Source organism: Xiphias gladius, chromosome 11 (assembly GCF_016859285.1).
Source record: "Xiphias gladius isolate SHS-SW01 ecotype Sanya breed wild chromosome 11, ASM1685928v1, whole genome shotgun sequence".
NCBI lineage: Eukaryota > Metazoa > Chordata > Actinopteri > Istiophoriformes > Xiphiidae > Xiphias > Xiphias gladius.
The window spans coordinates 18020264-18035121 of record NC_053410.1 but is presented as its reverse complement, the minus strand read 5'-3'; the positions used below and the strand labels follow the sequence as shown (position 1 = coordinate 18035121).

The 14858-nt window shown below is 44.6% G+C and overlaps 1 protein-coding gene across 3 annotated transcripts in view; it reads left to right on the top strand.

The window, feature by feature from the left end:
* tacc2 (transforming, acidic coiled-coil containing protein 2) overlaps positions 1-14858 on the top strand; it is a 45985-nt gene that overhangs the window by 6528 nt on the left and 24599 nt on the right. The window contains exons 1-3 of one of the 3 annotated variants that reach the window (XM_040139201.1): positions 13748-13782; positions 13881-13933; positions 14063-14356. In XM_040139201.1, coding sequence (XP_039995135.1) covers positions 13771-13782; positions 13881-13933; positions 14063-14356 — 359 coding nt within the window. In that variant the 5' untranslated portion in view covers positions 13748-13770. Of the gene's footprint in view, positions 1-9239; positions 9828-13747; positions 13934-14062; positions 14357-14858 lie in introns of those variants that run through there. The other 2 variants (XM_040139199.1, XM_040139200.1) reach the window with 2 other exon arrangements.

Genomic DNA, 14858 nt, shown 5'->3' with positions numbered 1-14858 from the left:
GGATTAAAAGTAGGGAGCATGGAGTGGAACCAAAACATGACAGAATGAGGGTGATGGATATGGATTAGTTTGGCTGTTGTCTGTCTAAGCAGGCTTGGCTTGAGGTGTGGTCATTTGTTTTGTTTCATGCTTGGGTGAATTATCTGCAGACTGACTTTATGTTCTGCCTCAAGTGTTGCCTGGCATCTGCTTTCGTCTGAGTGCTGACGTCTGTTGCACTAATTTGTCTAAGGCCTTCATGTTTTCTGCCATCCTGACTCACTGCAGAAGTATAATTATTATTGCTTGTTGTGTAAAACTATGAATTCAAAATAACTATTGTGAAAGCTCTCAATGGACTGATTAAAATTCTCAACCTGCAGAAAGGACAAATAAAAAAAGAAAAAATGTCCTGCTTTTTAAGCCAAACACTGCAAAGTAACAGGACATACGCAGTCTTAAATGCAATACTGCGAGAAGCACCTGTTCTTTTCCACCTCAGGTAGATATGAAAGGCAACAGTTAGTTGCATAGCAACACTTGCCAACTGCAGACAGTTTAATTTTGCTGCTCTGCCCTTTAGTAGGGAGTGCCAAGTGAATTAGATACATGCTTGAGTGGCAGGTGGCAGGTTGGTGAGTTGATGATGCAGGCGGAGGCTGTGCTTACAAGGAAATGACAGAGCCCTTATGGAGCAATCATGCGAGGTTTGTATTAACCAGTCACACGCAGTGATGCACACAAAGTGATGTTATTTCTCACTTGATTTATTTACATCTGGACATGAATAATGACTTTTGTCATAGTAGTTGCTGTATGTATTAAAAAAATAGATAAAGAGATGTGTGGGGCAGATTTCCAGATACCAGTTGTTTGTATTGAGTAGGATTCTTATACCTAAATACTGATGATGGATCTATAAACTCAATAGGACTCAAAGATTAAGATGACTCCACATCATTTTTCTGTACTGCAAGCTAATGGCTTAGCAGTGACTAATCTGAAAGGGAAATAGCTAGCGTGACTGTTAAAGGCATTTATTCCGAGCACTCTAACATCATGACCCTGCGTACTTCGGGGAGTATTTTGCGGGGCAATGTCACTGCTTTGATATCGGATTTATGAGGCAGTATTTGTATATGAGCATGTGTAAGGTTTTTTCCCTTTTTTCTTAAGGGAATAACTTTAAGGCTGTAACTATTTATATAACATGGTCCATGTAGCATTCACTATTACAATTTAATAATTGCTATCCTTTACATAAAATGTGTGTTTTAGGCTTAAAACCAAAGACTATTCATTACTGTGATCAGGAGGGAACAGACAGTCTTGCTATGTTTACATAATCACAGTACACAACAGCCTGACAGGAATAAAGACTCTTCATAGCAGTAGAACTAGGTTCAAGCTTTAAAAGTTAGCATGAAAAAAAATAAAGCATAGTTCCAACACATCATTAACCATCATTAATCAAGTTATTTTAATCAAACTACTTTTTATTGTTAACCTTGTGTTACAATTAGAAATTCAGGCTCGTTGCTTGGGAGTTTGCAATAAATGTTAATTTGGAAAACTGAATAGGTGCTACTGTACTTAAGGTAATGCCTAAATAAACCACGTGTTTGGGTGTGTATGAATTGACTTGCATGTTCATTAACAACTATATGCTTAGAAACAGCTGGTATTATTTCTTGTAGGGGGATGCATATCTCAGAATAGGCATCCCAAGTACAGTTGTACGTGCAAATCATATAGTGCAGTGTCTGAGCATGGGCCTCCGCTCTGGCGATAGCAGTGCTCTGTGGCATCGTGGAATGACCAGCTGTTTGTCCTTACTCCTTATAACTCTGTCACCCTACCCTCATCTCAGGCCTCATGACAGCGACCCAGTTCTCACAGATGCCCAGCCTTCACCTCGGCCCCCTGCCACACCTTACCCGGGTGTCTGCCCTCAGACCCCTCCCCCATCAGTGCTCATAGATTGGGAGCTCCAAGAGGCTTTCCAGGAATGTGAAGAGCAAATGGCCTCACTGGGCATACTTACTCCCACAGAGGTCCCCAACACCACGCATGAGACAGTTCATGATGTAGGGAAGAAAACTGGAGACGTGGTGGTTAATAAGTCCGATGAGTCATCGTCACTGCCTCCAATCATAGTCCAGCCAGGACATAGCAACCGGGGCCATGGAAACAAGAGTACACACGGAAACAGTGAGGCAGCAAACAGTCAGATGGATACAGTTGTGTTTAGTTTTAGGAATTACACACTGGGTACTGAGGATAATGGCAGAGCATCAGAGACAGAGAGTGAAATGAAATCAACACAGAGCCTGGATGAATGTCCAGATATTAAGCCAGAAAAAGAAACAGAGATAGATGAGCAAAACAAAACCCCCCTGCATACACTATTAGAAATGGCAACAAAGACAGATTGGTTTAAAGAAACCCCCAAAGATGTTGCATTCACTGAGCAGGGAGACAATCTAAGAGAGGAACATGTTGATTTTAATGCAGCCATTGAGGAAAATAGCAGTCTAGACTATAGCACAGTGGTTAAGTACAAAGGCACAGAGGCAATAACAGAGACTGCAGACATAAAGAAAGAAAATGATAGTGATAAATGCAGTATTAATGTTTGTATAGTTGAAACTGAAAAGAAATTAGATTCGGTTAATGAAATACTGGGCTGCAATATCCTTCATTCAAAGGATAAAGATGCGTTATCAGAGTTGCAGTCAGAAGCCCGGACGGGAACAGGCAAGCACACCGAGGAGAATCAGTCAGAGTCAAAAACACACAAACAGATGAATTCAGCAAGTGACAGACAGGCTGGGCAGGACAAGGGGGCCAAAAGGAAAGGTAAAAAGAAACAAAGGAAAAAGAAAAAGATGGAGAAGAAAGCACAGACAGTAGTAAAATCTGAAAATGATTTACAGGCTGAGTCACTCATAAATGCAGGCGTTCAAGCAGATTCAGAGGCACATGTACAATCAGTGTCACAGGCAGACACACCGATTGTGATTTGTGGGGCACAGCCTGATAATGGGTTTGATTACAAGCAACAGCTGAGTCCCGTGGGAAAGCTCAGCCCCAGCCCCCCACTATCATCCTCTCATAGCAAGCAGGATCATCTTACTGACTCTGCCTGTTCACCTGCATTCAACCAGGCTCTGTCACAGAGGCCTCATCAGTCAGATAACCACAGCCATACAGATCCCCCATGTGGCATGAATCAGAGCTCTGACAAGAACCCACAGCAGAAGCAACATACAACCGGAGCTGTCATCCACAACCCAAGTACACCCATGACATATGTCAAAACTACAGTTATCAATCCATTTGCTTCTGCTGATAAGAGATCAGATGTACAAACACAGGAGGCTATAGTTACCACAGAAGCAGCAATACTCACACAGGAGAATTGGAGCCCACTCACCAACAGCCAAACTTGTGTGGGAGAGAGTTGCGTGGAGAGTGCCCTTGAAGAGGCTATAGTGGAGGTTGCTGCGTTGCCACTGACAACACCCACGATGCAAGAAGTGATGGAAAGCAATGGAGAGGGAGAAAGTGTGAGGCGTGATTCACTGGAGAGACTAGCTACTGTGGCAAATGCAGAGAGTGAGGAAGCATTAGGAGAGAAGGATTTGGGAGGAACAGAAAAGTGCATTGGCTCTGCAGACGGAGAGAGAGAAGGACTCCTGGACAGCCTTCCTCAGCTCTCATTAATCTGTTCACAGGGAAAATGCTCACTTGCATTCTCGGCCAAAGACGGACAGGCTGCATCTGAAAAAAGCTGCGGCAGCAAAATGCCACACAACTCAGCTGAGACTGAAATGAAGGGACTGAGAGAGACAACCGTTCACGGTGCAGACGAAGAGATCCCACCAGCTGAAGAGGGAGACAGAGAAAAGGAGCCACTCCGGTTAGAAGCCTATATCAATACTTCTCCCCTAGGGCTACTCACTGGTTCTGATTGTCAAGCTCACAGTGCTGTTGGATTGGAGGGAGCAGGAGAGGGAGGAGGAGGAGCAGGAGGAGGAGAGGAGGTGGGAGAGAAAGGAAGGCTGGCTAGAGAGCACAGTTCATTCAGCCAGCCAGAAGGCTCTGCTAGTGGGGTGTCATCAGCTGAGACTGAGACGTGTCCGCCCATCGATGTTGCCGAGTCACAGCTGAAGTCACAGAGCTGGAGTGAGCCGACTGCTACCATCACTGAGAGCATCTGCACTGAACAGGACCGTCTCTCTCACCCCTGTCACGAGCAGCATGGCGCAGCAATTTCACCTCTCCCTACTCTCCCTGAGCAGAGGTCCAGCAATACAAACGGAGGCATAAGGGCTGATCGCAAACAGAATTCGATTTCAGAGGAATCACTGTCTTTGGGACACACTTGTGAGGAGTCATCCATCACAGAGACAGAGAGGAGGTACGGCCAAGTCTCTCTGCCTTTAATTAAACCTCAGCCTTTGACTTCACAACAAATTCCAGTCAAGCGACAAGCGAGCAACAATCAACAGGTCCAACCTGAAAGTAGCACAACAGAAGCCAGGACAACCCAAAGTGCTGCTGAGTTCCAAGTCCTAGCCCAGGCCCAGAACAATAGTGGTAGTCCTGCTATGTCTGGCGTTGGTGGGTATGTATGTGGCAGCAGTGGAGGCAATAACAGAGTTCATTTTGCAGACACTGTGAAACAAGAGGGCAGTTCCTCTGTGGATCTCAGGAACATGGTGGTGCCGGCGATGGACTGCGCATCTTTGCCTCCACTGACCGTACATGAGCGTTTGCATCATCCTGTTGTTGAGGCCAGTTACATCTTCCCAGACTTCCTCAGCTTGAAGGGGCAAGAAATCCTCACGAATGCAGCTCTTACCAAGGAGGAACCAGCAAAACAGAGCTCAGCCGAATTTCCAAAGCCACAGAAAAATGTCCAGGTGGAAAAAGGAGATTTGGAGACTAAAGATACCAAGGAGAACATTGCCATAAATCAGTCAGGTAACGACAACTTGGTGACAAACACTGTGGATTTACAGTCAGTGACCGAGGCCTGCACAAAACAGCTTCCCTGTCCTACAGAGAAGAGTCAGACTGGTAATGAAGAATGTTTTGACCTTTTACAAACGGCAGGAAGTGCCATCTCTAAGGCTCATCATGTAACAGCTCAGAAGCTGTCAGCAAAGGTGATAAAGCAAGATGAGGCAGAAACAATAAAGGGTCCTATAAATCTGTGTTTGTCAAGGGAGAAAGAGCTAAACAAGTTCGATGCTGAGTCTACAGGCTTAATCAAAACTGACCAGCCTCAGGAGTCACCTTTAATAAGTGATGCTATTGTCACTCTTGAAGAAAAAGAAGGTAACCAACTTCCTCTCTCTTCACGTTCTGTGCTTCCAGCTAATGATGTTACCTGCAAGCCTTTAAGTGATGTCGCGACCCTGTTGCCTGTTGGGCAGCTCTCTACTGACCTTGATCCCAGTTCAAAACCTGAAAATGTCACCTTGACCTGCACAGCCTCTCTTCAGACAAAGCCTACTGACCCCATTTATCAGCTTCCCAGCCAATTAGATCAAACACCCACTGGTGGATTAGTTATCGCTGATCCAATGAAAGCTAGTGAAGGGCTTAAGTCCAAAATTCACTCTGCTGATCTGACAAAGGATGAATCGGTGACTTCAGAAGTGACGGCCTCTTGCCAGTCAAAGCCTGTTATTGAGCAATCTGCCAGTAATCCTACTTTTGTACTGCAGCCTCCTGGCCCAATGTTGAGTCACTTGGAGTTCATTACTGACTGTGATATGGCTCTTCCTGAGCATACAGATAGGCGCAGTACTGATGTTGACAGCATCAAAGTCTCCAGAGAGGTGGATGGTAACAAGAGCAGAGAAATTACACAAATGTCTTTAGCGCAGGATCTGGAGCACATTGATGTCAGTGTTGAAGCAGAGGAGACTTGTCCAAAACTGGAGGAGAGAAATAATGCTACGGAGTCTTTCGTTGAGCTTGGCAATTCTGCGATTCAAAATGTAAATATTCCATTTTCACAAGAGGAAAATCTGTCTCTTTCAATTCAGCCTCCTGGAGCAGTGGGTGCGCTGGCAAAGGATGAATCCAATAACGTAATTTCTCTTTCTCAAACTGAGCCAGACTCTATTGCCATTAAACCTGTTATTTGTGAAGCATCCATTAGGGATAGCCTCATAAATGTTATCTGCCCACTTAGCTCTGACCTGCTTACCAGTGAGGCTCATGATGAATTTGAAAAAGACAATATGAAAGAGAAACACAAAATGGGAGATCAGACCTCCATGCTGTTTGAAGAAGACAAGAAACAAGTTGGAAAAGCAACAATGGATAATCAAAAGGAAACAGCGATCGGCAGCAAGCCGCAGACAGGAAAGACAGGCACAACACCACAACAGAGTAATGGGCCAGATAAAGAGGCTGTAGGGGAAATTGGAGAACTGCAGCCGCCACATAAAGTACAAAAGAGTGAATCCCAAATGAGGGATACAAAAGAGAAAGGAGAAAGGAAGATTGGGATTGCATCTAAAAGTGAGACAGAGACTTCTTCCTTAACTCCCAACAGACCTGCAGGGTCATCTGAGGACATGCTAAGAACTGAGGTCAGAACTGAATCTGGTAGTGAACCTCAGACTGTCTACGATCAGAGTTTGCGCCAAACTCCAACAGCAACACTGGAACGTAGCTCTGACAGTGACACGGCAGCAGATTTGAGTGCAGCTCTTGGCCAATCACTGTCCACACCAGATCCAAACTGTTTTGCTCAGCAACAGGAGCAACAGCAGCAGCGTCTGGGATCCAGACATCCCACAGAAGATTTGTTAGGTGGCTGTCTAGAGGGGGTAGAAAAGATTAAAAGTCAGGTCAGGCAGACCCAAGCACTGGTTCCAGGGGTAAAAGGGTTAGCAGAAGAACGAGACGGCTCTGTGTGGAGTTTGTGCCAGTCAGGAAGCAGGGATGAGTTGACTAGTAATGACAGCAGAGGCAATGAACAAGTGTTAGGTCTAGAGAAAGGAGACGGATCGGGAGCACAAGCTGTAAAAGGTGTTGACAGGGTTGATGTGCCATCTCACTTTGGCAGTGGTTTTAATGAGAGTGTAAGGGATGCTGAGAGAAATGCCTCAGCTGATATAGTGATAGTAACAGCTTGCTCTCATGTAGGTGAGACAATACAGGCGACCGATGAGAATAAAAGCCCCGGGTTAGGGGTAGTTGGTTCAGATGCAGATTTAATGCCAGGCACTGAGTTTGTGAGTGATATGGGTGGTAAAGGTCAGCAAAAAAGCAATCTATCAGCTGCATGTCAGTACCAACATGGAAAACCTGAGACCTCAACAAACACTGCTGTATCTGTTGAGTCTGCATCACAGGATCATGAGACTTCACCTTTCCAAATCTTTGTTTCATCAAAGGTCAGCACAGATAGTCAAGACATTACTACAGAAGTTATTCCATGTGCAAGCCAGGATGAAGAAATTCATACAAAAATATTCAGTGCCATGCCAGATACTGTTGGGCAACCAGAATCTGTGGAAAACGATTTTAGTGCTGCCATGGCTGTGAAAAGCAACAGCAGTGAGACTGAAGAGTGTGAAATTCTGGATACAGCGTGCGAGCCTCTTGAGCTACAAAGCCCCAATAAAACCTCAGCTACACAAAGCAGCCCAGTAGTACAAACACCCATAAAAGGCCCTGATGTAGAGGAGATCACAAGGGAAGATAAAGTAGCTTTGGACATAGAGAAAGCTAGCAGCCAGGGGAGGGGACAAAGTGAGATAAAAGCAATAAACAGTGAATCAGCGGAAAAACAGGGGGTCGTAAATCAAACTCTGAGTGCTAAAGACAGTGGCTCAGGATCAGTTAATGCTTCAGACCTCTGTGAAAGTGTAGTGTCACCCAACAGCACCGAGACCACTGTTTGTAATTCTGAGTGGAGCGTTGGTCTTTATAAGGCAGCAGATGATAAAATAACTCCTGATGTTATCACAGTCCCATCAGTTGTTACATCGAAGTGCCCGGAAGATTTTCCATCACTCCGTCTTCCAACTCTTACCCAGCCAGAGAAGCCACATGATCAGGTGTCGTTGTCAAAGCCCCTAGATGTTACTGTGGTAAGCCCCATTGTTGCTGCTTCCCAGTGTGAGGGGAAATCACTTGATGAAGCTCCTGCTTGCATCTCTCCTGCTGAACAACATTCTGTGAATGCAGAGGGTGCTGATGTGTCAGAGAGTCCTGTTCCTGGACTAACAGCCCAAGAACCAGATACAAACTGGATAAAAGCCCTAAAAGAAGCTGCGTCCCATTTTAAGAGTGAACAAGTGAACACAGCGGGGACCTCAAGGTAAAAACAAGAGCACGTGTTTGAAGCTATTATATCAGCAAAATGCCTTAAGAATTTGAGATTGGAGAAGCACAAACACACACACACACACACACACACACACACACACACACACACACACACACACACACACACACACACACAAGATTTCACTTTGATAAAACTATGTTAATGGCATCTGAAAGGTCAGTGGAGGTCATCGGGCCCCCCCCCAATGTGTTTCACAAAGTAGTATGTTAGTTTGCTGTCACATATCATCTGTTCAAGTACATCACACAGAGAAAGGCACTTACATAGTCTGTTTTGGGTTTGTGTCAGTAGCCACAACAATCAGAGCCATGACTAAGAAATAAGGAAGTGGGTAGATGAATATCTTCATTTTCATTAACATTTCCATGGGTTGTAAATCTGAGAAGGTTCAGCCTATTTACCAGTCGTTTAGTATTAATTTCTGGATTTCTGCAGTTTTTTTTTAACTTAGCATTCCAGCAACATCGTGTTCAGGACTTGTTTGGAGTGATACTACAGAGAGCAGTGGGACAATGAATATGAATGAGGAGGTAAACACAGAGCTGCACTTTGTCTTGACTCAAGCTCGGGTCAGATGACTGTGCCTGTTGAAGTCTAATGGGAGTAGTGCAGCCCTTTATATTAAAAGGATGACATCAGCTGTGACATCGTCCCCGCTCTCCACGGCAAGAATGAGCCTTTTTCTCACCCAAAACACGCTACTCAACACAATGCAACAACAACAACACAAGCACACACACACACCCTCTTGTAGGGACACAAGCTCCCACAGCCACGCAAAAACTCACATTTGTCATTTGTCAGTCATTGCTTGTGCATATGCTGTAAACTAAACAACAAACCCCCAACCACCCCTTCTCTTGTATTGTTTTACCAGAGTCCTCCCATATCTGGAGTCTCCTCAACTAGAGTTTCTTACTCCGACTGAGGAGATAGCTGCTCCTCTGAGACAGGAGGAGATCCCACCACCGGAGCAGGCAGCAGAGGAGACAACAGAGATCCCACCGCTAAATCTTGTGGAAAGGCCAGTGGATCTCCCTGAACCTTTAAAGAAATCAGCAGAGCTCCCAGACCCAACACAGCAGACAGCAGAGCACAAAACAAAGAGTACAGTAGCAGAGCTTTCAGAACTAACCAAGAAAGAAGAGGAGCCTCCAGAAGAACATCCAGAACCCAAAGAGCAGCCAGTAACTTCTTCAGAAATAGTAGATAAGCCAGCTGAGATCCTAGAACCAGCAAAAAGCACAGAAGAGCTCCCAGAGCCAACGAAAAATGAAGAACCAGAACCAACAAAGGTGACAACAGAGCCCCTAGAACCAGAGAAGAAGCTGATCAGTGGGCTGCCAGAAGACCTGGTGGAGAAACCTGTAGAGATCCCACCCGAGGAGCCATTTAAAGTGCCATCTGAGGAAACTTCAGTGACAGAAACAGTCCAGGATCCTGCTGAGGAGATACAGGATAGCAGGTGAGTGTCTTTGTAAAATCTTGAGACTAATATGTAATCAATTACAATGCGTGTTTTGACAGTTATGTTGGTTAATCTTTACATTTTGAAAATTTTGTCATCTGTGAAATAATGGAAACAGCAAACAAGACAAACTTCCACAGATCGTTCTACTACTTTGCTGTTTAATGTACCTGACTATTGTCTATTCATTCATTTGTTATGAATTGATAGCTACAGTTTCCAGTGAAAGCCTACCTTACCTTTTTTGAATAAAGTAATGTTTCCCTGTAACGCTTCTGCCCAGGGTCTGTTCTCTCTAAAAACTCAGTCAGAGTCTGGATTAAAAAAGCATGTCCCTTTAATCCTTGGTGGACTAAAATCTAAGGATTATAGCCTTTTACCATTAAGAATAACAGTTTTACAGTGAGACTGGTAATTTTGTTGATGACTGGTTTTCCAACAGGAAACCAGACATCTGAATGATTTCTGTATGACTTTTTAGACCTGATAGTTTCCTAAAACCTATCATAACATTTCCATTACAGTGATCCAGCAAGGATATTTTACTTCTGCTATCTTATTTGTAAAAGGGGGGATCTCAGGGGGGGGGGGCATGTGCTTTTCAGCGCAGCAGCTCACCCACTGCCCTGCCTGAAACACATTTAAAATGGATTTCCATGCGCTTAGAGAGTCCCCTTGGTGGCTTTGTTTGCCCTTCAGACACCTTGAGGGCGTCTGGTAGGTCGTTGCTGTCTGCACTGGTATAACGGTGTCTGATTGGATGAATGAGAGGGAGTCTCACCGATTTGTCCTGGTCGCTGTAATGGCAGTGAACCCTTTATGTTGTTAAAACTCCTAACTAAGTTAAATACACATAGTGAACCAGTGTGTCGTTCAGTACGACTTCCATGTGGGCATTCAGTATTTATTTTAACAGCTCTAGCTAGACTAAATTTCCATGTATGTCATTCTTTTTCTGAAAAGCTGGAGTGTTTGTTTTGCATCTAAGGATGTGTTAATACAGTGAGTCTCTCCTGACTCTCTCCTGCAGTTTGCTGCATGCCAAGGAGCCATCCCACATGCCTGCGTAGCACTTGCTGCCTGTCAGTCACAACATTTGCCCCATCACTGCTGTTGTGGACATAAAGGTTTGTTCAGAGTAGGAGAGAGGAGGAGTGACAGTGGTATTTCCACTATAGGTTTCATCAATAGATAAAGTTACACTTGCATATGTGTGGCAGAGACAGAAATGTGACTGCATGGTCAATGGTGTGTGTGTGTGTGCGTGTGCGTGTGTGTGTGTGTGTGTGTGTGTGTGTGTGTGTTTGTGTGTTTGTGCACATGTGTTTTTTTACCCCGCCCCGAGAGGCTGTCCTAGCTGTCAGTCCCGCTCAGCCTGTGAGGCTTTGTGAAATGAAGCCTGTAGTGGGAGGAATTTGGGCAGGCACTCAGCCCCACTGAAGTCATTTGCACAGACCAGACAGAGTGAAACAAAAGCCAGAGTTCAGGGAAAGACTTGAGCATGTGCCGCGGCGTGAGTGTGTATGACAGTCAGTCAGAATCACAGACAGGGAGAGAAGGACTGGGACGTACAGTTATTGGCACTGGTGTTTTGGAGTGCAGTAGGAGCAGAAGTCATTTCCATCACTTATTGTAGTTTCCTTCTGAAGTTGTGTGATGGATTCCTCCATGGCTGAAATCTGGGTGAGTTGGCAAGAAGTAGCTGCCCTATTTTTTCTGTGTGTGTACTGTATGTCTACAGTAGGTGTTTGTGTTTAAGTCCCTCCAGGTGGATGCAGCAGATGGTGTGTAGGTAACTAGTGCTAATTACACTCTGCCTGTGCTGACCTCACCAGATGGTCGGAGGGGAGGGATAATAGAAAAGACGAAGGGACAGAAGGCGGAAAAGAAGGAACAAAGTTGCGAAAAACTGTCTACAGGTTAGAGCATGTTGTGCTCTCCTCCCCTGTCTGATTGACAGCTGGCAAGAAATCTCCTCAGTAGTAGTAAAACTAAGGTTTAACCACCATCTGTGAGTTTTTCAAAAATCTTGTTGGTGTGGTTGACTTTTAAAATGAGGATGTGAATTAATAAGTGATTTTGGGCCTAGCAGGAAATGTAGAGAGCAACTAACTGACTTTAAGTATGACATGAAAGATGAAAAATCCTTTTTTTGAAAATGTTACACAGCTAGTTTGAATTAAAAAAATCTTTTGTAAGGCCATTTTTAATTGTGAAGCTGCACGGGAATGACTGTGACTCTTTAGCTTGGTATGTAGGATATTTCACATCCATGTTTTCACAGTAAAAATGAAGTAGGATGTGCTACAGACCTCATTGTACTGTAAATAGACTAGTTGCCATGGCGATTGTAGTTTCATATGCCTTTTCTGGCATAAGTTAAGTGGATAATCCCATGTCTGTCATTTAGTCAACCACACTAGACTAATTAATAATTTGATCTCACTAGTGGCGGAAACAAATTAGTGCATTATTTATGATGTCTGTGTTTGTGATATATACAGTGTGCTCCTGAATGTACAGTACATTCACAGTGTGTGTCTGTGTGTGTGTCAGTGTGTATCAGGACAGTATGAGCAAGCTGCTGCTTGCAAGACAGATATGGTTTTATTTACAATTGTTTATCATTTAACACCCTGCCTGAACTTTCTGGCTTTTGCGTCCAGCTGTTTCCTGTAGTTTACACTAAGTGTGCATGTGTAAGGCTTGAATACAGTTCAGGCAAAGTCACTTTTATTTATTTGTTTTATTAAATACTCAGCCATGAAAGTGGAGGTGTGACAATCAGATCGCCTTGTAAAATCTGGACACACTTTCTCGAGAACTGCTCATTGGGTGCCCTCAAGTAAAGCCCTGCACGCTGCTGAATCACTGACAGTAGAAAACGTAATTGGAAAGCCTCCAGCTGTTAATTCTAACAGTAAAATTACACTGACGTGAAGAGGTGTCTTGCTGAAAAAGACCACGTGCTCACTCGTACTTGTTGCATTCATCCTGTTATGGTAATAAAACCTCTGCTAGTTCATACGGATCATATCTGGAAGCATGACTGGAAAGCTCCAGCTGTTATCCTGAGTGGGTCATTATCTCCACATAAAAGCCACTGAACCAGTAAATACTCAACACTTCCCCAGTGTCCAGGATAATCTTATTTTCTGCCAGTTGGTTCTTCTCTCTTAGCTTGTTTTTGTCCATCTTTGGAGGCACCAGTGAGTCTTAAGCAAGTTTGCTCAGACTATGTTGTGACTTGATTGTTTCTATTTCCAGGCTGCATGTGCCAAGTTGGCCACAGATGCTGACATATGTATAGCTTTGGCCTGCTGGTTTAACTCACTCACTGAGGATTTGTAATGAGAGGAATGGGACCAAATAAAAATTCACGAGGTATTGTAGGATGTTTCCTCTTCATGCAACCATCCTGCATCAATTAAAAATTCGGTTATTTAAAATGCAATGATAGGAACCAGACCTGTGTTAAATGTAAACCATAACGTCTAACGCCCTTAAGAAAAGCACATGCCCTCATTAAATGTTATGAAGTTCTGACTTTACTGTAGAGAGAGGTGGAGAATAACATAGCTAAGTTTCAGTCTGGAATGAGCTGGAAGAGATGTTTGGACGGTGCAGTTCAACAGACAGCTGCCTTGATGCTTGATTACTGTAAATGTGCTTTACTTGACGGAGGTATTGTTGAAGCTCTGTTCTGCAGAAGAGGCTGCTGGGGTATTTTTAGAGCTAAACAGGAGGCATGCCCCAAGTGGGGAACAGCTGCATGGGCATCCATCGCATTGCCTGTCAGATTAGAGAACCTACCACTCCTGATAAGACTGGCCTGGATCGGGGCCAAATCCACTCCACCAGGTGGCCAATGATGACAGAGCCAGAAACCCTCAGACAGGCTACTTCACTGCAGAGGGCAAGTAGAGCAAGCAAGTGAAACATGGACTATCATGTAAGGGGACTGATGAGTGGAGTCACGTATTCAGTTTCATGTAATTTAAAAGACAAACCGTTCTTAGGATGGTTGAAGTGAGCATTTTATTTTTCAAGTCACTACTGGGTTTAGGCACCGAGCAGAGTGCTCCATCTCTCTCTGATTTGAGGTAAGTTTATTTGATGGTTCATTTGTATCGAGGGAAATGGAGTGTGTCCTCAGAGGGCTTCCCAAATCGCCATACTTGGCTGCCTTGTTTCGGTCTGTGTGTTGATGTTTTGCATTCCCTCCCCTGCAGGCCCTCCCTTGCTGTGCAAGCAGAGAGAAGTGACCGTCTCCCTGCCTCTCCCCTGCCTCCTACTTCCGAATACCACTTCTTGCCTGCCCCCCGCCCTCACCTCCACGGCAGTACAGAGTTCCCCACTCCTCCTCCCACACCCCCAGAGAGGCACACACCTGAAGTTCTACCAACCCCACCTGCATCCCCGCGCCTTCCTCCTCCTCCTCCAGCCCCTGCCTCCCCTCCTGCACCTTCTGCTTACCAGTGTGAGGACCCCTGCCCTGCTTCTGTACTTCAACACCCCCTTTTAAGGTATGAACATGAACTCTGCCTGACTGTCGCTGTCCCCCGAACCTGTTCGTTAGGTCATTTCACATTTCACTGTGAAGCAGTCATCATTTGTTCTGTGAAAAAATGTGAAGTGAATGTGTGTGTGTTTCCTCGTGTGCCTCTGTTCTGCTTCATTTGTAGGACCTTATAGTAGATTAAACCTTTTAGCCTCCTTGTCGAAAAGTAGCCATCTCCTTATCCTTCCAACCCCGGTTAAGGTCAAATTAGAGCATTAAATCGACATCTGCCACACTGATTTACCTTGTAGATGTTGATTCTCAGAGCTCCTGAACAGAGAGAGAAACTACACTAAATGTGGTCCTCCATGCTGGTTCCTTTTTCTAACCTAAAGGAATAGTTTGACATTTGGGGAAATGTGCTCATTCCCTTTCTTGCCAGAAACTACACGAGAAGATTGACACCACTCTCATGTCTACATGGCAAATATGTAGCTGGAGCAGGCAGGTGGTTAGCGTAGCTTAGC